We start from the raw sequence: 25,375 nt of genomic DNA on the forward strand, positions 1-25,375 counted from the left end.
TGAGCAGGAGTACAGCAGGCAGGCTTCCCCCAGGTGTGTCTCAACGCCCAACAGCAGTTAGCGCTTATCTCAGGGAGGGCTCGTGTTCCACACCCTAGTAGCCCTGAGGTCGCCCACAGGGCCTGGGGTAAAGCAAGCACCCGATGCCTCCCTGCCACTGAATTTAGTATAATACCGTTGGTCTGAGGTTCCACTCCTCACCTTTGCTCTCTGTCCTTCCCCCAACAGGCTGAACTTGGGAAGCCCCGGGAAAGAAGCTGCAGTCTGCCTGGAATTAATTTTAATTATGGACTCTACATCCAGAGGCAGGATGGAGGGGTCCCTGAAGGTGAGCAAGCTTCCTTTGGAGCCCAAAGGGACTTGAACTCTCTACCTAGGCTACTTCCTCCAGGAAAAGAGTCAAGGGGCCTGCCCTGCAGCACGATTCTGGCGGAAACCACAGTTTGGGCTTAGCCAAGAAGGACAGGACCACGAAGGGTCCAGGTCTAAGGTGTCAGGGAAATAGCAAGGGCCCCAGACAGTGTGGGGCAAGACTGTCCCCAGGCAAGACTGTCCCCAGGCAAACCTTGTCCCCAGGCAAGACTGTCTGTGCTCTGCACCTTTGGAGCTGCAAGCATAGACAGGCTCGTGACCAACCCTCTGATCTCCCAAACGAGGTCAAGGCCAGGCAAACCCAGCTCCATGAAGGATGCTCAGGCACCGTCTAGAATCTCTGGGAATCCTGACCCCACCTTTTCAGGGGGCAAAGCAGGGCTGTCACCCAGCGGGCTGCAGGTTAATGAGAAGGTATTCGTGCCCCAATTTCTTCTCCGTCAGATGCCACGGATTGCTTTACTTCCCAGACTGATCTCCATGCCATGGCTCTGTCTCTCCCTGCCCTCAGCCATTGGACACTGGAATGTATTTAAACAGCAGCCTACCTGCCCCCATGAGCTGAGCCGGGATTACATCGCGATGAACCGTGGGGCAGTAAAAGCTGGCCTGGTAACTGCCCGGGAGAATTTCCATTACCGTCAGCTCAACGACATCCGCATCAGTGACCAGGATGACCGGCGCCTCAAGAAGGAACCGCCCTCTCTCCCTCCAAATATGACGTTCGGGATCCGGGCACGGTAAGATGGCTGGCATCCAAGGCTGGCACCCGTGCCAGACGCCTGGCACCCGTGATGGTGAGGGGGGTGCTCAGTGGCGACTGAATTAGGGAACAATGTGGGAGGAGCATGACTCTGGACTCCAGGGAGGGGCGAGTGATCCAGGCCTGGCCAATCAGCATATCTCACAAACCACGGCCAAAGTGATTGGTTCAGAGGCAGACATGTGACCCATGTCCCAATTCTGGAATGCATGACATTCTATAAAAGTAGAATGTGGTTGCATGTAATCAAGTCTCAACTCAAACGACTTTGATTGTTTTTAAGGGGAATTTATTGGCTCACATGATTGAAAAGGTAGAGCTTCAGGCATAGCTGGATCTAGGCAATCAGGCAATGTCACCAGCATTGGGTATGTCTCTCCATGACTTGGCTATGCTTCTCAGTTTTGTCTCCATTCTCCGACAGGCTTCTTCCTCATGTGGCAAAATGGCCAGAATCAGTTCCATTCTTACGTCCTATTCTTTTAGTGACCCCAGTGGGAGTGGTGTAGGAACTACAAAAGCCTTGAGATTAAGATTCTTTGGTCCAACTTCAGTATCATGCTTATCCCTGAACCAACCACAGGAGTGAGGAGAAATTGTGACATACACTGATTGGCCAGGCCTGGGTCACACTTTTGCCTCTGTACCAGTTACTGAGGCTGGGGGATTCTGGTGCTCTGATTGGCCAGGCCTGATCCCTTGCCCCTCCTTGGAGGGGGCGTGGTTGGAAGCAGTCCCCATGATCTACAGGGGCTGATGGTGGAAAAGATGCAGAAATAGGGGTTCTGATCCAGAAGGAGGAGAACAGAACACAATAGCAGGCAAAAACAGCAAATGTCCAGTACAACAGGGCTTCCCAACCCATATTATGTCACAACACAAGCATTACAAAAATCACTGGTATTTGTACAAATAAATAGCAGTGCTCTCAGCCAGCAGTGAATGGCCTGGGGCTTCCAGTTGCCCCAAGTCCCATCTGTGACACCTGAGACTAAGCCTGTATCTTGGTCCATCTATGTGGCACTGCCCTGCTCTGCCCACATGCAAGGCCACTGACAGTCTATCTCCAGTCCTTTCCCACCACAACCCACTGTTCTGGGACGGGTGCCTTCCTTTGGCTGTGCTACTCAACTTTTTTGGGGGGAGGTGGGGCTTCCTTTATTTCTTATTTTATTTTTTCTAATCACTTTTTACTGTGCTTAAATATACACAAGATTTACCATTTTTAGGTGTACAGTTCAAGGGCATTAAGTACATTCAGATTGTTGTACAACCATCACCACCATCCATTGCTAGAACTTTTTCTTCATCCTAAACTGAAACCGTGTACCCATTAAACAGTAACCCTCTATTTCGCGCCCCCTCAGCTCTCGGTAACCACCCTCTACTTTCTTTCTGTATTAATTCGTCTACTCTAGGGACCTCATATAAGTGGAATTATACAGTATTTGTCCTTTTATATCTGGCTTATTTCACTTAGCATAATGTACTCAAGATACATCCATGTCGTACTGATAGTATGCATCAAAATTCCCTTCCTTTTTAAGGCTGAATAATAGTCCATGGTGTGTATATATCACATTTTGTTTATCCATTCATCCCTTGATGGACACTTGGATTATTTCCACTTTTTGGCTACTGTGAATAATGCTGCTATGAACATGGGTGTACACTATCTGCCTGAGTCCCTGCTTTCAATTCTTTTGGGTATATACCCACAAGGGTAATTGCTGGATTGCATGGGAATTCTATGTTTGTTTTTTTGAGGAACTGCCACGGTGTTTCCCACAGTGTATGCCACCATACCTTTGTATGCTTTTCCCTCTGCCTTTCTCACCATCCTACCTGGTAAAATCTACTTGCTCATCAAAGCTCAGCTCAACATCCTCTCTTTGGTAAGCTTTCCCACCTCCCTGGCCTCAAACTCTATGCACGTCTCTCTCACCAGAAATGCTGTTTGTTCATTGCTGTTCATCAGCCCTCAAAACCTGAAAGGTGGCACTAGAGACACATTGGAAAGTCACTTCTGGACCAGATTAACTAATCATCTGTATACTGTCCTTCTCCCACCTTTGAAATAATGCCCAAGTCGATCTTTCAAGGCAAGGCAAGGTTCTCCAGGACTGCCTGGAGTGCAGAGGGACAGAGTCCCTGCTGTGTGATCACTAGCCTGGTCCATAGTGGTCACCAGTGTCTTGAAGACAACATGGTGTCCAGGAGGAGTTGCCCGGGCTTTTAGTCCCACCTTTGTTCCCAACTCTCTTTCCCTCCAGGGCTTCTGTTTCCTCATCTGTAAATAGGATATTACGGCAGTCACTGGCATTCTGGGATTCTCAGGGTATGTTCTGTCTCTACGTCAATTTCATTTCATTGTCACTAAAACCCTGTGCAGCCCAATGTTCACAGCAGCACTGTCTACCATAACCAAGACATGGAATCAACCTAATTGTCCATGGACAGACGAATGGATAAAGAAGATGTGGTACATATATACAATGGAATATTACTCAGCCATAAAAAGGAACGAAATTGGGTCATTTGTAGAGATGTGGATGGATCTAGAGACTCATACAGAGTGAAGTAAGTCAGAAAGAGAAAAACAAATATCGTATATTAATGCATATATGTGGAATCTAGAAATATGGTACAGATGAACTGGTTTGCAGGGCAGAAATAGAGACATAGATGTAGAGAACAAATGTATGAACACCAAGGGGGGAAAGCGGGGTTTGGGGGGGTGTGATGAATTAGGAGATTGGGATTGACATATATACACTAATATGTATAAAATAGATAACTAATAAGAACGTGATGTATAAATAAATAAAATAAAATTCAAAAAAAGAAATAAAAATGAGAGAAATTCAGAAAAAAAAAAGATGTGGTATATGTATACAAAGGAATACAGTACTACTCAGCCATCAAAAAGAATGAAATAATGCAAATGCAGTGACATGGATGAACCTAGAGATGATCATACTAGTGAAGCAAGTCAGACAGAGAAAGACAAATATCATATGATATCACTTACATGTGGAATCTATAATGGGATACAAATGAACTTATTTACAAAACAGAAACAGACTCACAGACATAGAAAACAAACTTACGGTTACCAAAGGGGAAAGGGAATAGGGGAGGGATAAATTAGGAGTTTGGGATTAGCAGATACAAACTACTATATATAAAATAGGTAAACAACAAGGTCCTACTGTATACAGGGAACTATATTCAATATCCTGTAATAAACCATAGTGGAAAAGAATATGAGAAATAATATACATATGTATGTATGTACAACTGAATCACTTTGCCATGAACCAGAAACTAACACAACATCGTAAATCAACTACACTTCAATAAAAAAAATTAAAAAGATTTTTTTCATTAAAAAAAAAAAACCTGTGCAGGAAATAGGCAGGGTTACTTATCCAGCTGAGTCATGGAGAGATTAATTGACCTCCACAAGTTCACACAACTTTTTCACAGCACAGCTTGGCCTGGATTCTTAATCTAGTGTACTTAGATTTAAAAATATGAGATATTAGAACACATAGCACATTAACAATCACTTGGTTTGAAGCCCCTCTTTAAAACAGGAAAACAGAAGTTCAGAGAGGCGAAGAGATTTTCACAAGGTCACACAGCAAGTTGTGACCAGACAAAAGCCAGATCTCAAGCTAGGCTGGTGGACTCCCTGTCCCATGCTCTTTCTTCCATATCTCGCCTCCTTGGGGCTGAGGTACAGCATGATCCCCCAGAGTTTCTGGTCCTGGGGCCGCATTATTCTACATACAATGGAAAAGCTTAAGTCAGCTGGGCTCAGAAAGGACATCCATTATCATCTAGCTTTCAATATAAAATCTTAAATTGCTATAAAACTGGGTGGCTGCAATTTCAGGGAAAGGACGTGATGAAGTGCCGGCTATATCTTCTGTGATGGTAAATGGGCTTTGCATATGCAAATTGAATGGATTTTAAAATGGTATTTAATGACAATTTTCGTAGCAGACGTTAACATTAATTGCACAAAAATGAAAATGCTGCATTAGGTTGCTGTTAGCAGCAAATATCGTGGCCATAAAGCTTTATCTTTATCAACAGCAGCCCTTTCTGATGTGACAGGGCAGCTCAGCAAATTGCAAGCAAAAGGGCTTTTATGGAACAAAAATATCCCCCAAAGCAGGCCCAAATCAGCATCAATTTCGCTTTATTTCTTCGTAAATGGAGGTTAAATGGCTGCTGGAAAAGCTTTTACTGAAATGCCCGACCTGCCCGCAAAGCCCCTCTACCTTACAACATCAATGCAAGGAACAGTTAAAAAATCATCGCCCCCCATCTCCATAATGGGGCTATTACTTTAAAGTTATGGGACCGAGACCCATTCTCTAATGATCACCTTTTACAAGCCTCGATTGTATTTATTTCCTTACTTTAAAAGCATGTTAAAAACCAAATCCGATTACACCTGACTACCCGAGGACTTGTTGGGGTGATTTGGTCCAATAACTAAAGAAGCCAAGAAACAAATGACTACCATTTACTCACAACTACAGAAGATATGTTAAAAAATAAAGTTCCACTTCAGACTAAATACGCGAGAAGCTTACTCCGAGCTAGGGATGCTGAGTGAGGGTCTGTAACTGCTGTGTGAGAGAACATTCTGGCTACAGCTCTTCCCCCGGCCCCCTACCATCAAATCCCCTTGCCCTTTACATATTTTACGATGGACAAAATAGCTAGATGTGAGGGGCAGCGCACGCCTCCATCCGCCTGCCCACGCAAGCCCTCAAAGCCAGGTAGGGTCAAAACCTGAATTTGGGATTATTCAGTTACTTCCTTTCCAGTTAGCTGATTTGGTTTCCAATCCACACCAATTTGTTACAGATTGTCACTAAATCAGAAAGGTACATTTCGATCCATGAGCCTCTGGCTAAAAGGAAGTGGACACCTAAGCAATTACCTGGAAAAGGATGCCCGTGTAGACATGTGGTCACAAGTAGGGGCTGAGGCCAAGTCAACCCACAGAGATGTTTGTTTGGCCCAGGCAGTAATTTAAAAAATCAAACGTTTGAACGAGGGGGCTTCCCTGGTGGCGCAGTGGTTGAGAATCTGCCTGCTAATGCAGGGGACACGGGTTCGAGCCCTGGTCTGGGAAGATCCCACATGCCGCGGAGCAACTAGGCCCGTGAGCCACAGCTACTGAGCCTGCGTGTCTGGAGCCTGTGCTCCGCAACAAGAGAGGCCGCGATAGTGAGAGGCCCGCGCACCGTGATGAAGAGTGGCCCCCGCTCGCCGCAACTGGAGAAAGCCCTCGCACAGAAACGAAGACCCAACACAGCCAAAAATAAATAAAATAAATAAATAAATTAAAAAAAAAAAAAAGTAAAATCTTTCTCCTTTAAAAAAAAAAAAAAGTTTGAACGAGTTGCCACATTTAAAAAAACAAAATCAGGAGATCTCACATAAAAACCCAGATTTCCTGCTTCTCTTAAAAAGTCAGAAGCCCAGGCAACCTGGGTCTGCACTCCTGCCCGGCACCAGGGGATGAGGCTGAGCAGCGTCCGCTTTGGACAGATTCCACACGTGCCCTTCTGTCTATCCCAGTCTCCACTCTCATTTTCTTGACCCGTCTGGTCCCAGTAGGCACTGAGTTTGCAACTGCTGGTGTAGGTTGGTCATGAGGACCCTTCAGCTACCTGCTGCCTCTTTTTGTGTCCTCTGATGATGGTAGGGCCCACCACTAACAGAAGCTGCTGTGAATTGAACTTACACGTGGCAGGCATTTGCACATATAATTGCTAATGAAGCCTATGAGGCAGGTACCGTTCTGCTCACTTCACAGGCCAGGAAAGCGAGGGTGCGTGCACTCCCCGAGGCTGCACAATGGCAGAGCCTGGATTTGTACCCTGGCTAGCTGGCCGGCTTTGAAGACCGAACCTTTAGGATCAGGTAGCTGGAAAGAGCTGTCACCTTCTCACTCTGCCGTTTCACTGTCACATCTCAGAATCCAAGTCAGGGAAGAATTTTAAATTCTCATTAGCAACGTGTAAGACCATAACACAGATCTCAAAGCGTGCTGTGACCCCCGGTCCATAAACAGAAATGTCTGGGGGCCAGAAATGTAACTATTAAAGAAGCGCTTAATTATTGATGCATTTTAATAAGTGTTTGCAAATGTTCACATGCCCTCGGCACATCTTAATTGTTACTGCTCCTAATTGGTCCAACACTGTCGAAGATGATGAGACAGGGATGGCGGGGGATGGGGGAGCTGGGCAGTAGCTGGCGCTCCTGGCAGATTCTGGGTGTCCAGGGCTCTACCGCCACGCTGCCTGGGAACATCATGCCACAAGCAGGGCCAAGATGCTAGTAGGGGGATTCATCATTCAGTCAATGAGCAAACAGCTCCCTGCATGTCAGTATCTGACATGGGCCAGATGGAAGATGGGTAGACCCCGTTTTGAACTAATAACGGCAACTATTATTATTGCTATTATTACGTGTCAGACATTGTGCCAAGTACCTCAGAAGCATCCTCTCCTTAAATAACTGAACAGCTCAGTGAGTACAACGCTTACGTCCCCATCTTACAGAAGAAGAGACAGAGGGTCAGAGAGGGGAAGTCATTTGCCCCTGGCTGCGCTATAGTGGGATGGGGATTAGTCTGGCCCAACCACCTGTGTTGGTGACCTTGGCACTGAGCTGCCTTCCTAACAAACACAAGGATGGAGGTGACACAGGTAGAGATGCTACCCAAATGTTTCCTGCACTAGATGGGGGCTGAGACGGAACATATATGGTGAAGGCCATCCTGTCTGGATTTTTCTTAAAGCTTTAAACTTAACCTGGACACATCAAAAGGGCTCAATGAACTTCCCTTTTGATATGTCGCTTCCCTTCACCTTCACCTACCTCCCGATAAACAAGCTCTTTGATGGGGCATCCGGAACTTTCACTACACTGGGTGCTCCAGGCCTGCTTCGGCTCAACCCCAGTATCCCTGGTGCCGACCATAGTGCCTTTGCTCAAAGAGGCCTCAGTAAATATCCGCTGCATGAATGCATGAGCAAATGGCCACGCTGAAGTCTGAATATGAAGCCAGTAGCAACTCGGGTAGAACACTTGACTCATCCACCAATTAGTCTAGTCCAGACCCCCTCCAATCCTGGTACTGAAAGCGTTCAGACCACGGAAAAATAAGAAACACAAGAAAGCTAGGGAACACTGCCAGCCCACCCTCCCCGCTGCTGCTCGCCCGGCTATCAGATGCATCATCAGCCTGACACTGACAAATGTGAAGGATGGAGGAAATTTTACAGGCTGTTAAAAAAATGTTTGCTGCCTGACAGGCTTTCTGAATCTCTCTGCCAAGCTGATTTATTTTACAAATTTACAATGGGCCCATCAATCACTCTGGGTTATTTTGTTTCTCCTGGAGCCGACGGCCAAAATCCAAGCCACCCACCCAAACTCCTATAAAATAACAATAAACCCCTTCCCAGACACCGGTCCCAGGTATCCAAGACAGTTTCTGAACGGGGAGACCAATTCCCGGTTTATTGCAGGCCTGAAACTCAGCTGAGTGAAACCGGGCTGACCACAAGGGGGAGCATGTGGGTCTCGCAAAGACCCCTGAGCCTGCGTGCTGGCCTGCAAGGTACATCCTGCCAGGCAACCAGAGGCCCAGCCCCACCGATCTGCTCCCCAGCGCTGACTGCAAGTGTAGTTAAACAGTTCTCTGCTTCTTCACCGGGTACGCAGGTCCTGGAGGGCACGGACAACGTCAGTTTTGTCCACCGCTATATCATGAGAGCCTGGAACATAGTAGGCACTCAATAAATATTTGTTGGAGAAATGTGGTCCAGGGCCTTTTAAGGCTTTGAGACATTATTGAAAGGGAAGAGAAAGTTGATTTGAGACCCAGAGATGAGATGGAAAAGCCAGAGATTCCTGTGTCATTTAGCAGACTCTCCCGTGCTCCCCTGTGATTGAGGTTATGAATCAGCATTGCAGTGAGGCTGCCTCAAAGACTGAATGTGTTCCTCGGCCACATTAACAGAGGGTAGTAGCAGGTCCAGACGAGGGAGGTGACCTACCTATTCTATTCTGCCACTCAGGTCACACTTGTAGCATCATTAAAAAATGTGGGTCATCATAGATTCAGGGGAAGGCCCATAAACAGGAGAGTGTCCAGAGGGGAGAAATCAGGTTGGTGGGTGGGACAAGGGGAGGGAGATCACTGTGTACAAAGAACGTGGCAAGAAATGAGGTTTTCCCTGCTGGCGGAGAGAAGATGCAGATGGTCCTCAACTCTCTGAGGCCCTGCAGTGAGGACAGTGGAGGAGCTTTGCTCTCAGAGGCTTCAGAAAACAAAACAAGGACCAGCGTATGTGTGTTTGGGTGTCAGTCCCAGTGGCTAACATTTGCAGAGCCCTCACTAAGCGGCCGATGGATGTAACGCCGAGCAATTTAGACGCATCATCTCATTAAATCCTCACGATTTTGCCAAGTAGGGACGGTTATCCCCATTTTATAGATGGAGAAACTGAGGCTCAGAGACTCACTTGTCCAAGACCACACGGCCAGTCAGTGGCCGCAGCAGGATTTGAGCCACGTTTCCTTCCAGAGCCGGTGTCCCTATCCATAGCCTGCACTCTTCCAGGAGGCAGAGGCAGGATGCCTGGAGTGGACGGGAGTCCTCATGGCAGGATGGCATTTGTCAACAGCAGCCACTCACTGGGGGCCGGCTTTCCACAGAATAACTCAGTTAATCCTCGCCAAAGCCCGGCACCTCCATTCAGCCACTAGGAGCTGAGGCTTGGAGAGAGAGGTCGTGTCCCTTAGCGGGTGGTGAGTGGAGGCGTGTTTACTCCAGGACCGGAAAAGATTCTTGCAGGAGGTGGAGGTGTTGGTTGGCACATTGCAGCCTGGCTGGGGCCTGGGACACCCCACACTGGACCCGACAGGGGACAGGGGTCCCTCCTCCTCAGAGCCAGCCTGCTTCCATGGGCCTGACCTGGATGGAGTTCTGTTAAGAGGGGCCCAGGCGGGCAGGTGTAGCTGAGGAAGGTGGAGACCTGAGGGCCCTACCCTCTCTCTCCTACCTTCCCGGAAGCCCAGCCTCGCTGGGACCCCCCGCCCGACTTCTCCTGCTCCGTCCCCTCCCACCTCCCCCAACTCCTGCGCAAGCTCCATCCTGCAAGGCAGCTTTGTTGCCAGAGCCCGGAAGGAGGCATTTTTCACGCTTTGCCTTTTTCCTTCTCCGCTCTCCTGCGGCCCAGACAGAGATTTATTCCCAGCCCGAGGCTGGTGGCATTTGGAGCAGGGAGGAGCTGATGGGCCCATAATGGATAGGACCACCGCTCCCCCGGGGCCTGTCCCGCCCGGACCCCATCCATCAGGAGCGGCTCAGTGCCAGGGTCAGCGCTAACGAGGCCGGGCCACTCCCCCTCGGGGCCTCCCCAGTTGCATCTCACAGGCTCTGGCTCCCGCTTCTGATTTTTCCAGAGCTGGGCCTCACCCTCCCATGTCTGTGGGCGAAGCATGGGGAGTGGGCGTGGTGCCCGGCCCGGCTGAGGGCCCCTTGTCCTCACCTCCACAGCCTCCGGCCTCGACACACTTAGAAGGGTTCCTGGGGTGCAGCTGGTCTGCCCCTCCCGTGACACGGTGTCCCCGTGACGCAGGCACGGAGAAGCTGGCACTGCGGGAAGCCAGCAGCACCCCTGGGGCCGCGTGAAGAGCCGGGCCTCAAGCCCAGCACATCATTCCTGTCCTTGCAGGAGCCGCAGGCCAAAGAATTCATAGGATGTGCGTGTCGTGCTGAGGACCAGTTCAGGGCCTGGCTCAGCCCTGTCCCCTTTGGAAGCCACATGGAAAGAGCCAGCTATTTATGCCGAAATCCCCGGTGCCCTGCACTAATTCTGATGAATAATAATACCAGCGTCTGTTTCTCCAGCTCCTATGGGCCCAGGCACAGCCTCTCATGTGACCCTCAGAGCGACACTTTAGGTAGCGACTCTCTTCTTTTCTTGGACGCGCCGCACAGCCTGCAGGATCTTAGTTCCCCGACCAGGGATCGAACCCGGGCCCTGGCAGTGAGCGCACCAGGTCCTAACCACTGGACCTCCAGGGAATTCCCAGGTAGCGACTCTCTTATCCCCATTTTACAGCTGGGGAAACAGAGGCCCAGACACGCTTGTCCATGATCACGTGGCCAGAAGGTGGTTATGCTGGGGTTTGATCTCAAAGGCCATATCGTTACCTCCATCCTATGCTGTGTGTTCTTTTAGTGCCCACCCGTGCTGGGCATTACGCCGGGTGTTTGGGATGCAGAGAGGAAGTAAGACACAAAATAAAGCAGGCAACAAGTGGGTAAAATAGCAACTCAGTCGGTGTATGTCATATCCCGGTGGGCAGAGGACGGTGGGACAGAGGGCCCAGGGAGACTTTGGGTCACGCCTGGTTTTGCTCACTGCTGCCCCCAGTACCTGGAATGTAGGAGGTGCTCGATAAATGCTTGTTGACTGACTGCATAAGAAAGAATAGGCAGCTTGATTGCCATCCATCCCCGATGTTGGGAACGGTCAATATTCTAAGGCTGAAGACCACCAGTCTCCTGGGCACAGAATTATCGGGCGCTGAGCTTCAGCTATCATTATTCCCGGCCTTCTGTAACAACTTCCCACACACTTGGTGGCTTAAAACAGCAGAAATTTATTCTCTATAATGTGGAGCCCAGAAGTCCAAAATCGAGGTGTCACAGGGCCATACCCCTTCCAATGGTTTTAGAGTAGAATCCTTTCTCACCTCTTCCAGCTTCTGGTGGCCCCCGGGGTTCCTTGGCTTGTGGTCACATCACACCAATCTCTGCCTCGTGGTCATGTGGCCTCCTTCTCAGTGTGTCTGTGTCTTCTTCTCTTTTGTCTCAAATAGAGATACTTGTCATTGAAGTTAGGCTTCACCCAAGGAATGCAGGATGATCTGATCTCAAGGTCCTTAACTTAATGACCTCTGTAAAGACTCCTTTTCCAAGTAAGTTCACATTCCTGGGTTCTGGGGCTTAGAACCAGGACCTATCTTTTTGGGGGGGTTCACCCACCACTCACCCCACTACAGTCACCAAAGCATCTTAACACAAAGTCAGAAAGTCCTGCATTTTAGATATTGGCTTTTGAGAAAACCACCTTTAGCATTATTATTTATAATGGCTGCCCCTGGAGTCTTGTTACACATTATGTTTCTATGAAAAATATAAAAGGGCTTTGTAATCAGTCAAGAATTGTAATCAGCCAAAATGTGATGGGTGTAAATGCTTTCCTGAGAAGCAGATGTTTCTGCCAACCCTTTCTTTTGTGTTTATGAGGAACCTCTCCAAAAAAAACAAACAAAATAGAAAAGTTCAGAAGCTACATAACTAACTGCCATGAACCCGCCACTCGAAGTTAACAAATGTCACCACTTGGCCATTTTTGCTTCTCATCTTTTTTTTACTATTATTAAAGAAATAAAATATAGCAAACACAGGTTGAAGCCCCTTCTCACCTCTCCCTAACCCCACACCCTTCCCTCTGTTCCCTGAGGACCATCCTAAGGTTGGAACGGGCATGCTTTCCACCCACATGTTCACATTTTTGCTCTACCCTTAGATGTCCTTAAATAATGCATATTATTTAGTGTGGTTTCATACCATTTAAGTCGCTTTGTGTGGTGACTTGCTTTTTCACTCTGCATGTTTGCAGAAGTCACTGGGTCCGCTGTCCAAATCACCCACCTCGGGCACGTCCATCTCCCTTCACTGAACACCCACCTTGCTTCTCGTTTCCCCCATGATGACGAGGCGCCCGGCGCACCTCACACACGTGTGCGGGATTCCTTGGGGTCATGGTCCACACGCAGAGTTTCCGGGCTGAAGAGGGACCTCCTCAGTTTAGGCTGACGCCCCGATGGATCTGGATCTTTCTCCCAATGCTCTTGCTACCACCCTCATACGCCCTGGCGAGGATGCCCCATCTGGTACTCACCTGTTTCCCCAGATGCCAGGATCCCCCTGCACACAGATTCCCAAGGGGTCTGGAGGATAGTTCCTCCTGAGTCACATCCATTCAGCTCGGTTGAGCCTTTTCTCTCCAGAGGGGCTCAAGTCACAGCCAGCCGTGCTGGGAGCGGGGCATGCATCAGGGGGGTGCAGGGAGAGCTCCCAAGTTTCGGGCTCAGGCACTCAAGGTTGGAAGAAGCTCCCTGAAAGCCCGTCCAGCTCCACTTCCCATCCTGTCGCTCTCCACTGGGCGCCAGTGCGGGGACTGCTAATTGAATTCACCCTTGTGAAAAATGTTAACAAATTGCTAATGACCTCTTAGACAAATTTAGAAGTCAGGAGTGTGCTGCTAACTAAGTCTCCCTCCTCTGTCATTAGCTTTTATGTTGGATCCACAAACAATTAAAAAATAACCACCAGCCCAGAGGTCCTCTCCTCTAATTAGCTCTAAGAGTCCTGCCAGGGAGAGAGGCTGCACCTCAATTACCGCCCCTTCCTCCAGGCTAGTTAGAAAAGACAAGCTCTCAGGCCAAGGGGGGGCAATTAAGAAAAAGGCGGTGGGGGTGAGAGAGGACGAAGGGGCTGCAGGGGTCCCTTGGGACCAGAGCTGATGGCCAGCCCACTCTATAAAGAGGTGCTGGTGGCTGCCAGGCTGGAGGGACCTCTGCAAGGAAGAGGCTCAGAGCTGTAACCCCCAAGGGTGCCAGGGACCACGTGGCCAGGATCCCCTAGGGGGCGGGCCATGCACCCTCAGAACAAGGCAGATGCCTGGAACCCAGCCCAGGCCCGGCAAGTCAGACCGTCTGATAGTGGGACCCAGGCAGCTCTACTTTCAATAAGGTTTCTGGGTGATTCTTATTCACCCACAAGATTGAGAATCTCTGGCCTCAACAGGATGAGGGCAGGAGAGACAGTATGAACTGCGACTTCTGATCTGGGCTGAGGCCTGTGACTTCCAGCTCTAGGGCAGGACTTCCGTGGGTCCCGGGCACTCTTGCCTTCATGAGCCCCTTCCTCCATAAGGAAAAATAATAATAATTTAAAATATTTTATGGCTGTGCTGGTATAAAGATGAATATAATCCAGGCTGGATTATTTTTTCTTTTTTTCTTCTGATTTTAAAAGGACTTAGAGCATTTTCATGGGTCCCTAGGAGTGTCCTGGGGCCCAGGCACCAAGCCTCCTGGGCCCAATGGGCAAGTTAGCCCTAGTTTTCCCCTTCAGGCCTTATCACCCCTTCCCTCTTCCAAGGGAGTTTCCTCTCTTCTCCCACCCCTCCCCTCCCCTCCCAACGCCCCCTTTCTGGGGGGAGCATAGACGAAGGCAGAGAGTGGATGAACAACTGGCCTTGAAGCCTGAAGACTCCAGACTCAACATAGCGCTCTCCTGCTCCTGTGTTGACCTTGAGCTCATATGTACCGTCTCCGTAGGCCTCCACTTCTCCATCTGAAAGTGGGACCAATACTACCTCCTGCTATGTCAGAAACAAATGGTCAGTAAGGAGTTCTTTGAGCTTTTGGGAAGGAAGAGAGATACCAAGCATTTTGTTATTTAAGTGCTGTGGAGCTGGGGTTACAACATCACATGTCTCCAGAGGCCTGGCAGGTCAAAGGGTGAAGCCAGCTCTGTGTGAGGCAATAGGGAGCAGTGGGGACTGTGTCAAACTCAAGGTCGAAGGGTGGCAGCTCCAGCCAGTTATTGACAGTTGGGAATGTGGGCCCAGTGTTACCGGATGATCTAATGCCTCATTAAGGAAAGCCAGCCACTGGGATTTTTATGTGAGTTCTTCTGATTTAAATATATATATATTGTGTACAAGGATTTTAAAATGCTACAGACCAAACTAAGCATGTCTTCTATTTGCAACCCCATTAGTGCAGTATTGCCAGATATGGACCCTGAGCAAGTTATTTTGTCTCCTTGAACTCTTTATCGTAGTTCAATAGCAATATCAATAGTTCTTTATCAGTTTCTTTATCAGTAAAATGGGGGACGACATAATAATAGTTCCTATCTGGTAGGGTTATTTTAAGGATGAAAACAAAGTATCCCAGGCCCATGGGTGCAGAGTAGGAGGGAGGTAAGTGAGGTTAGGAAGCATCCTTGAGGTGATGGAGCTGTTTTGTATCTTGACTGTGGTGGTGAGTCTTCAGACCTACACATGGGATGAAATTGCATAAAAGCAAATACACCAGTGAGTATGAGTCACTTTGGTGGCATCTAAAAATGGGTGGATTATTCAATATCAATATCCTGGTTTTGGTTTCGTTCTTTAGTTTTACCAGATGTCACCACTGGGGGAAACGGGGTAAGGGGTACACGGGGGTCTCTCTGTATTTCTTCTTTTTTCCCCCTCCCTCTCTCTGTATTATTCCTTACAACTGCATGTGAATCTCCAGTGACCTGAATAAAAATTTCAATTGCAAAAAAAAAAAAAAAAAAAAAAGAAAGAAAAAAGGCTTTAGCTGTGGCTTTGGTAGCCTGTGGGCAATGTTAGCCAAAATCACTTATTACGAGAAACAGTGGTGCCACTTTAGGCACAAGCAAAGTGCTCGGTCATGGTCACTAAGGTCACCTGCCCACAGATGGGCCTGCTCGGGAAGCCTCAGGTGGAGCGGAGAAGGGAGGCTTCTGGGGCCCTGGGGCTCACTGCTCAGTGCCGTCCGAGCACGCGTCTGACTTGGAGAAACACCTCCAGCAGATGGAAGAGAAGGTGGGTCTCCTTAGATAGTGCCACTGTCGGGTGTCCCTTGTGGGTTGGGTTCTGATTTAGAGAAGCCCAGCCCTCCAGCCTCTCCCCTCCTCCAAAACCAGACCCCCCAACCGTCCACAGCGTGTTCTGAACCTCACACCCAACCGAGGACGTGCGGCCCGTCCCGGAGGCCACCATCCACCCCTGAGCCCTCGAGGCTGTGCGGGCGTTGGGACCAGGGCCTCTTCCACCCCCCTGGGAGCAGCAGACCGCTGGCACATTAGAGATGGATTTTAATTTTATTTTAACAAAATAGCTGTCTCCACTGGAAGAAGCATCAAGCGCCAAATAAGGACCCGTCTTGAGCGGAATCACGTTGAACAGACCTCCGTGCTGTCATTGATTTTCCAGGAAGAAAAAAATTGCCTCTGGCTACTAAACCGAATTAGTAGTCACTGATGACCAATTATTTTAGCCCGCTGTGAACGGAGAGCCGCACTAAAATCCGGTTTGTCAGACCCAAGGCTCCCTTCTCAAACACCTTTCAACAAATGTGTACCTAATGTCCCTCAGAAGCTTCCTCCAGCTCCCGCTCTTCCGCCAAGTTCTCCAGCTCCACAAAGTTTTAATGAGCAGCCAAGATGAAGGTGGGTTTGCCATGAAAGGGGCCCCCTCTAATCCACAGAGCCCTCCCTGGCAGAGAGGAGCCCATTCTGCAAATCAGAGCTGTCAGCCCTCGCCCCCCGCCGCACGCACAAAGTGTCAGCCTAATGTTTGCAAATTATAATTTCCATTTCCCTTGCTTGTCCCCAGCTACCTTCATCGGAGATCAACCCCTGGTCTGGGGTTATCAATCGCGAAGCAGCAGAAGATAGATTGGATGGAACTAATTTGAAGTTTCTTGCAGGACAACCCCGAGTAGGAGCTGTTCTCATTTCATTTTATTCCCCATTTTCCGTTCCATCAGACTGAGTTTTGACACGGTTTCGTTGTCAGTGGGAACGTTAGGGTGGTGAGGACCTTTTCCGACAGGTTCCTGCCAGGGTATCAGCAAAGAATTTGTCGAAGCCCTCGACGGTGGCCTCGCCGGCCCAGGTCACTCAGAGCTGCCGTGGGGGTCACTGAGTGCACAGCCTAACTGTCGGGACCTGGCATCTTTAGAACCGGGGAAGCTGGATGGGGACCCTGGCTCTGTCGCCTGGCCCGCTTCGTGATCCGTGAGCAGACCACGGGCCAGTTGCTTGATTGCTCTGCGTGTCAGTTTCCACATCTGAAGGCAGAGATGTTCACCCTCACTTTCAAGGTTATGGAAGCATCAGGGAGACGGCAGTTGGAGTGCTGCCAGCGGGCTTGGTGTAGTAAGTGCTCATTTAAAAATTGGGAGGCATTTTTGAATGGCTCTTATTCTCCGATGTCCATCAGGCGGGTCTAGGGCTGCGAAGCGTGGTGCTCAGAGGGGACTTTCCTTGTTCCATGCCCTTGTTCAATTCACTTGCTCTCTCCTCTGAGTTCCAATGGCCACGTCTACACTGACAATTAGCCCTCTGCTCTGCAGGCGGGCAGGGCTGCAGGATGGATACGCTCAAGGGCTTCCCAGGCAAATGCAATATGTCACCCAATGGCTGTGTGGTCTTGGGCAAGACAGTGAACTTTTCTGGGCCTCAGATTTTTCATCTGTGAAAAGAGGGTATTAGTATCTGTCTCTAGGTTAGTGTCCTCAGGATACAGGGAGCAGGCAGAAGTGTGAGCTGTGATGATTATCGGTGTTTCTGCTGCGTGCCCTGTGAGCCCAGGGTGCAGAGAGCACGTCCCCGTGAGCATGTCCCCACACCTCATAAAACCTGGCCCATCACGGGGAGCTGGTTATTGCTTCTGGGTGGGCCAGATGGATGGATGGACAAACGAGTAAGTGAGCACAGAGTTGAGATCCCATTCACAAGACGTGTAGCTCCTCTGCTGTGTCTTTCCTCCCCCTGGAGTGGCCTTGGATCCTCAAATCCTGGTCCCTTCCTTTCTGCTAATTTACGCCACCACCGCCAGCAACAGTTCCAAAGTGTGGCTGTCATCACGCCCTCCCCCCTTGCTCAGGAATCATCCATGGCTCCCTAGTACCTTCGTGAAGACCTTCCTCTGTGACGACTCCTGCCTGGGCTATTTTGACCTCAATCTGTCTTCTTAGTTCTTTCTTTTAAAACAAATTTATTGAGGTATAATTTATAGATAATGAAATGGTCCATGTAAAAAATTGTTTTAATAAATATATTTATTTTATTTATTTATTTTTGGCTGCGTTAGGTCTTCGTTGCTGCGCGTGGGCTTTCTCTAGTTGCGGCGAGCGGGGGCTACTCTTCGTTGCGGTGCGTGGGCTTCTCACTGCGGTGGCTTATCTTGTTGCAGAGCATGGGCTCCAAGCGCGTGGGCTTCAGTAGTTGTGGCGTGTGGGCTCAGTAGTTGTGGCACACGGGCTTAGTTGCTCCGCGGCATGTGGGATGTTCCCACACTAGGGCTCGAACCCGTGTCCCCTGCATTGGCAGGCGGATTCTTAACCACTGTGCCACCAGGGAAGTCCCGGTCCATGTAAAATGTGATGAGTCTTGGCAAATTTATACACCTGGGTATCCACTGAAGAACTCCCGTCTAGCCTTCTTCTCTGCTGCACAACTCCCCTAATTCATCTTTGGGAAGGGGCCACTGGCCCTGCATCACCTGTCCTGACTGTGCCCTCTGTTTCCGGGGGGGTGGGTGGGTTGCGGGGTGAGGAATTGCCCCTGGTGCTCCTTTCAGGATCCAGGATCCTCTCTGACACACCTGCTTCAATAACTGAGCCCCCATGATGGAGAGAGGATTCAAGCGGTCCATGGCTTGGCCTCAGTGCCTGGACCGTTTCTGCAGGACTCAGGGCCACCCCTGCCCCATCACTGGGCTCCCCAAGGAAAAGCTCTTTTCTGCCAAAGACCCTGTCTTGGGCGTTGCAGTTGAGGAGGTCAGTTTCCTCAGGAAAGGGGTCTTTAAAGGTTTCCGGGACCACTCAGCATTTTTACAAAGCGCAGACTGTCCAGGCCGGGCTGCACGGTGAACAGTCCAGCCACAATCCCGGTCCCATGGAGCTCAGAGCCTAATGGGAAAGGCAGACACTGACTTGATCAGTTGATCACCGTAAATATTTTAAAAAATACCTTCCCAAGTGCAAAGAGCAGCCGGGAAGGCAAAGTCGACAGAGCTAAGGGAGGTCTCAGGGAGGGACCGCAGGATGGGGAGGGGGCATCTCCTTCAGGCCAACACCCGAAGTATGAGACGGAGTGACCGGGGAAGGAGGCTCCTGGGAGGACACGGGTGCAAAGACGGCACCCCAAGGCCAGGACCTTTGAAAATTGTGCTGGCCCCCCAGGGGCAAGGAGAAGCCACCAGTGGGCGTTGAGGAAGACAGCATCAGATTGGCACCGTTGAAAAGGCCTCAGTTCCTATGTGGAGGGGAGGGTCTGGTGAGGGAGGACAGTGTCTGGGAAGGTCTGGGGTCCTACATGACAGTAGCCAGACCCCCGGGTTTGGCCTCTGTCTGAGTTGGTTAGCTGGCAGCCTCTTGAGCCCTTTTGGAAATGGATTCACATTCTCTTGGCTGCAGACAGCGTAGCCTGAGGGGTGGGGGTGGGGGGTCCAGGCTGGGCTACTGAGTGTGCTGTGTGACCCTGGGCCAGCCGTTTGACCTCTCTGGGCTTCGGCCTCCCCACTCCCACTTTTCCCATCTCATTTAGTGAGGATAAATAATTCAGATCTTCTGAGTGAACCCCCTCCAGCTCCTCCAAAGAAAGCTGCAGGTCGGACGGCTGTAACTGTGACCACAGGGGCTTTCAGCCTGTGGCAAAACTCATTCATTTTAGGGTGGAAAAAAATACCTTTTTTTTATTATAAAGAACTACATTTTCTTGAAAAAAAAACAAACAATAAAAAAAACCCTGGACATGTTTTAAGGTAGCAGCAAAAAATAGTTGCAGAAGAAAACAAGAAAAATGGCTCCTAAGGATGCAAGGGTCTTTAGGACCCCCGAAGGGTTGAGTGTACGGAAAATGCTGAAATTCCCCAGTTTGGGCCAGTGGGGCCCAGAAGGCCTGGCCACCCTCGGCTGCTTGTGGTGAAGAGGACGAAAAACAAAGAGCCCGGCCAGTTCTGCTGTGAGGTCGGCAGAGCTGGGCGTTGGGGGGTGGCGCGGGGGGTGGAGGGGGTGAGCTGCCATCCTGACACTCATTCAGACCCAGATCCATCACCGCCATCACTGACGGTGGCCCTGGCCGAGTCATGTGACCTCTCAGGTGTAGGTTTCTTGTTTTGCTCTATTTGCTGCGAAAGAGTCACATAAAACCAGTAAGTAGACTGGAGGGGGAGGGGCCCCGGGGGAGGGGCCTCTCACCCCACCTACCGTGTCTGTCCCCCTCCCCCCAGCACCATCCTCTGAGGGCTTCATTCCGGTCATTTTTCCATCCTTCACACCTGTGTCGATGCACTTACACAGGCGTGGCTGTCTCTCCCCACCTTCCTTTTTTTCATACTTGCCCTACGTCTTGAAGATGTTTCTGGGTTCTTACACATATGGCCGCTTCATTCTTTCTGGTAGCTGTATAATATTTCCTGATAAACGTGAACAAGTGGGAGGGGCGGGGGCATCGGGAACGTGAGTGTCCTTGCCTTGTTCAAGCCTGCTCTGAGGCTCAGCTGCTTTCCCAGCCCCTTTCCCGGGTGAAGCCTCAGGCATCCACGGCTTCCCTGCTCACTTCCAGTTACAAAAGGCCATCTGTGTGCACTAGTTAATATGTCCAGTCTAGTGTAATCATCAAAAGTTCCAGCTTCACCGGGGGGACAGTTCCTTTCCTTCCTGCCTTGGAAGCTCCGTGGGAAGGGGCAGGCGGGGAGCTGCTCTCTGGGGTCCTTCCCTCAGCTCCCACACTCCTCGGCTCGAGGGTGGGTGGAGGGCATTACGATAGGCCCTTCCGATATTAGTACGTTGCCCAGTGTGATCTGGTAATATTTCACTTAGTATTTTTTCATTTGCTCTTCTTTTTTTTGTAAATTTATTTTTATTTTTGGCTGCGTTGGGTCTCTGTTGCTGCACGCAGGCTTTCTCTAGTTGCAGTGAGAGGGGGCTACTCTTTGTTGTGGTGCACGGGCTTCTCATTGCGGTGGCTTCTCTTGTTGCAGAGCACAGGCTCTAGGCACGCAGGCTTCAGTAGTTGTGGCACGCAGGCTCAGTAGTTGTGGTGCACGGGCTCGGTAGTTGTGGCACACGGGCTTTGTTGCTTCGCGGCATGTGGGATCTTCCCAGACCAGGGCTCGAACCCATGTCTCCTGCATTGGCAGACAGATTCTTAACCACTGCGCCACCAGGGAAGCCCTTCATTTGCTCTTCTAAGTGAGACTGACCAAGACATTCTTCCTTATCTCAGTTTGGGATCATAACATGATGTGGGAAGCTTATTTTTCTTTTTTTTTTTTTAACTTTTTATTTTGTATTGAAGTGTAGTTGATTAACAATGTTGTGATAGTTTCAGGTGTACAGCAAAGTGATTCAGTTATACATGTAACTATTCTTTTTCAAATCCTTTTCTCATTTCGGTTGTTACATAATATTGAGCAGAGTTCCCTATGCTATACAGTAGGTCCTTGTTGGTTATCTATTTTAAGTGGGAAGCTTTTTTACAAAAAGTTCTGGAAAGTCCTGGAATACTGTTTTCAGCAAGGTTGGGAGGGTGCATGTGTGAACATACCCGAGCCTGGTACCTGTGGCTCTATTAACTTTTTTTTTAAAATTTATTTATTTATTTTATTTATTTTTGGCTGTGTTGGGTCTTCGTTTCTGTGCGAGGGCTTTCTCTAGTTGTGGCAAGCGGGGGCCACTCTTCATCGCGGTGCGTGGGCCTTTCACTGTCGCAGCCTCTCTTGTTGCGGGGCACAGGCTCCAGATGCACAGGGTCAGTAGTTGTGGCTCACGGGCTTAGTTGCTCCGCGGCATGTGGGATCCTCCCAGACTAGGGCTCGAACCCGCGTCCCCTGCATTGGCAGGCAGATTCTCAACCACTGCGCCACCAGGGAAGCCCTCTATTAACATTTTCTTTTTTTTTTTTTTGGAACATTTTGTATAAGCACTTCAGTCAACTTTGATCGTTTATATTTTCCTGGACAAATCACCCATTTTGTTTTGGTTTCACATTATTAGCATAAAGTTATACCTAATACTCTCTTATGATTAAAAGAAACATCTTACCTGCTCTCAAGGGCAGCTCCATGTTTCGTGGGACCAGGAGCTTATTCAAGTTTGGGGGTTCCCTTTAAGAAAAACAAGTTCAAAATCATGAATACAAATTTAGGCATAAAACGGAATACTTAAGTAGAATGAGAAAAGAAATCAGAACAAATTAAAATTTTAAATTAGCTGACAAATATCATAAACCACAAAATCCAGAAAAATAACACATTTTAAAAAGATTAATTGCCTGTCACACCCCATATTCATTTTTTCCCTACATTTTTTGGCTCCATACTCTTTGATCACCTCTTTGTATGACAGTAATTTTGTAATATTTTTTCTATAAAGTAGAAAGACAGTTTAGGCTTTCCTCTAGCATGCTTGATTGCATTTTGAAAAAATATTTTACTTTGAAATAATTACAGATTCACAGGAAGTTGTAAAAATAGTACAGAGAGATCCTGTTTACTCTTCACCCATTATCCCCAATGATAAAATCTTACATAACTATAGTGCAGTATCAAAACTGAAAGATTGACGTTGGTACAATACACAGACTATATTCAGATTTCACCAGTTGTTTTTTGTTATGTTTTGTTGTGTTTTTGGTAGCGCCACGTGGCTTGAGGGATCTTAGTTCCCTGACCAGGGACTGAACCCGTGCCTTGGGCAGTGAAAGTGCTGAGTCCTAACCACTGGACCGCTAGGAAATTCCCCAGATTTCACCAGTTTTACATGCACTCCTTTGTGTGTTTAGTGCCCACGCATTTTATCACGTGTATATTTGTGTTAACAATCATGATACAGAACTGTTCTATCACCTCAAAGACCCCCCCCATCCCATACACTCACATAGTGACCCTTCTCCCTATTCCCTGGAACATTCCAAGAATGGTATATACATGGAATCATACAGTATGTGACCTTGTGAAACTGGTCTTTTTCACTCAGCATAATGGTCTTGACATCATCCAAGTCTTTGCTGTATCAGTAGTCCATTACTTTTTACTATTGAATAGTATTCCATAGTACGGATGGACCATAGTTTAACTACTCACCCACTGAAAGACATTTTGGCTGTTCCCACTTTGGAAATATTACAAATATTCCAGCTACGAATATTGGTGTATAGGTGTCTGTGTAGACACAAGTTCCCATGTCTCTGGAAAAAATAAATGCCCAGGAGTGCAATTGCTGGGCCCATGTGGTAGGTGTATGTTTGGTTTTCTAGGAAACTGACAAACCATTTTCCAGAGCAGCTACACCATTTTACACTCCCACCAGCAATGTATAAGAGGTTTAGTTTCTCTGCATCCTTACTCTGGCATTGTCACTAGGTATTTCTTATTTTAGCTGTGCTAAGAGGTGTGTAGTGACATGACACTATGCTCTTAATTTTCATTTCTCCAATGGCGAGGGATGTTGACTATTTTTTCATGTACTTATTTGCCATCCATATACCTTCTTTGATGAAATGTCTCTTCATGTTTTGCCCCTTTTCTAATACAATTGTTTGTTTGTTTGTGTTTATTTCTTTTACTGTTGAGCTTTGAGGGTTCTTTACATAGTCTAGATAGGAGTTCTTTGCCAGATACATGGTTTGCAAATATTTCCTCCTAGTCATGGTTTATCTTTTCATCTTCTCAAGAGACTCTTTCACAGAGCAAGAGTCCTTAATTTCCAGGAAGTTCAATTTATCTTTTTTTTTTTTCTCTCCTGGATCATGCTTTTGGTGTCAAGTCTAGGAACTGATCACCTAGCCTAGCCCTAGGTCCCAGAGATTTTCTCCTATGTTTTCTTCTAAAAGTTTCACAGTTTTACATTTAAATCTATGCTCCATTTTGAGTTAATTCTTGTATAAAGTACGAGACTTGGGTCAAGAGGTTTTTGTTTGTTTTTGGTTTTGTCCGTGATGTCCAATTGTTCCAGCACCATTTGTTGAAAAGGCTGTCCTTCCTCTCCACTGGATTACAATTTCCATCAATTTACTCTCTTAAATTTCTTACAACTCATATATAACCTGATTTATAATACCCTGAATTATGAAAAGTATATTTCCTAAAATTTTGCCTAATCTTTCTTTCTCTGGCTCCTTCCCTCCCTCTCTTCCTCTCTGTTTCAACAAAGCATAATTACTGAGTGCAGCACCATGCCAGTTCACATCACACAGAAACCATGCCTGCTGGCATTGGTATTCAATGACCAAGACCAGTTATAAACCCATGACAAATGAACAAGAGAGCTTCTGCTTATGAGGGGACCTGGCAAGGGCCATTTGAGGATGGACTGGTCAGGGAAAAGCCCTTTGAGGAGGTGACCAAACAGCTGAGACCTGAAGGCAAAGGAGGTGCTGAGTGTCAGGGAGGAGTTTGTGGGAGGGAAGGGCTTTGCCGGCCGTAGCTCGGCATCTAGGTTAAGTCTAAGAAATGGGAGGCTGTCAAGGGCATTTTAAGCAAGGGATGATGTGATACAATTTACGTCCTGGGTTTTCCCCACGTCAGACAAGCCTCTCCACCTTTTTATCTGATTTAATGAGCCTGAGCAGAAATGGGCAAATCATGCTGGACTTCCGTCAGCCAGGCAGGGCTAGGCTGTTGTAACTTCCAAGGTTTGTCAGCTCTTCTCCTGCTCTGAGCGCCAACCCCCCCCCCCCACCCCGACCCCGCTCGCCTCTTCCCAGTAATAAAAACCGCTGGCTGGAGCAGGACACAAAGATGGTCAGCGAGGCTGCAGGAGGGCTGCGAGGGTGGGTTCGCGGTGATGTGGGCAGTGGGGGCTGCTGGGAAAATAGCTTTTCTGTTGTGAATGGCCTCTTGGGGTAGATCTTGCAAGATTACGCATCTCGTGTCATTAGAAAGCATGGCTATAAATTAGGCTGCTCAGAAGCATGGGGCGTGTAATAATTAAGTAATAAAAGTCACCACAGGGGTAAAGGAACAGGAAAACAAAGAGCCACTGTTTGTAGATGCACTGCAGGCTGCCCTGTAAAGAGACCTCTGAGCTCAAGTGGCATTTCAAAGCCACTGAAGCTCCACTCAAACGGAGTCCCGGGTCAGTCTAGTCCCAAAGAGGTCCCCATGGAAGGGAGGTGAACTGTCCCGGGCGCACAGACAGGGCGGGAGAACGGGAGGGGGCTGGAAGGAGGATGTTTAGGGTCCAGTCCAGCTCTTTGTGGCTGGTTCTGGAGCCACAAAATCCAACCCTTGGACCGGCCCAGCAGGCAGTGGAGGACAATAGGGAAGGGAGAGGACTTGGGCTAAATGACACTTGATACTC

General features: G+C 48.6%; 1 protein-coding gene across 2 annotated transcripts in view; it reads left to right on the forward strand.

Annotated features, from left to right (window-relative positions):
* CFAP77 (cilia and flagella associated protein 77) overlaps positions 1 to 25,375 on the forward strand; it is a 141,443-nt gene that overhangs the window by 78,992 nt on the left and 37,076 nt on the right. For both annotated transcript variants that reach the window (XM_057549369.1, XM_007194451.2), the window contains exons 3-4: positions 229 to 328; positions 884 to 1,112. In XM_057549369.1, the coding sequence (XP_057405352.1) occupies positions 229 to 328; positions 884 to 1,112 (329 nt within the window). The remainder of the gene's footprint in view (positions 1 to 228; positions 329 to 883; positions 1,113 to 25,375) is intronic.

The sequence above is a fragment of the Balaenoptera acutorostrata genome, chromosome 6 (assembly GCF_949987535.1).
Source record: "Balaenoptera acutorostrata chromosome 6, mBalAcu1.1, whole genome shotgun sequence".
Lineage (NCBI taxonomy): Eukaryota > Metazoa > Chordata > Mammalia > Artiodactyla > Balaenopteridae > Balaenoptera > Balaenoptera acutorostrata.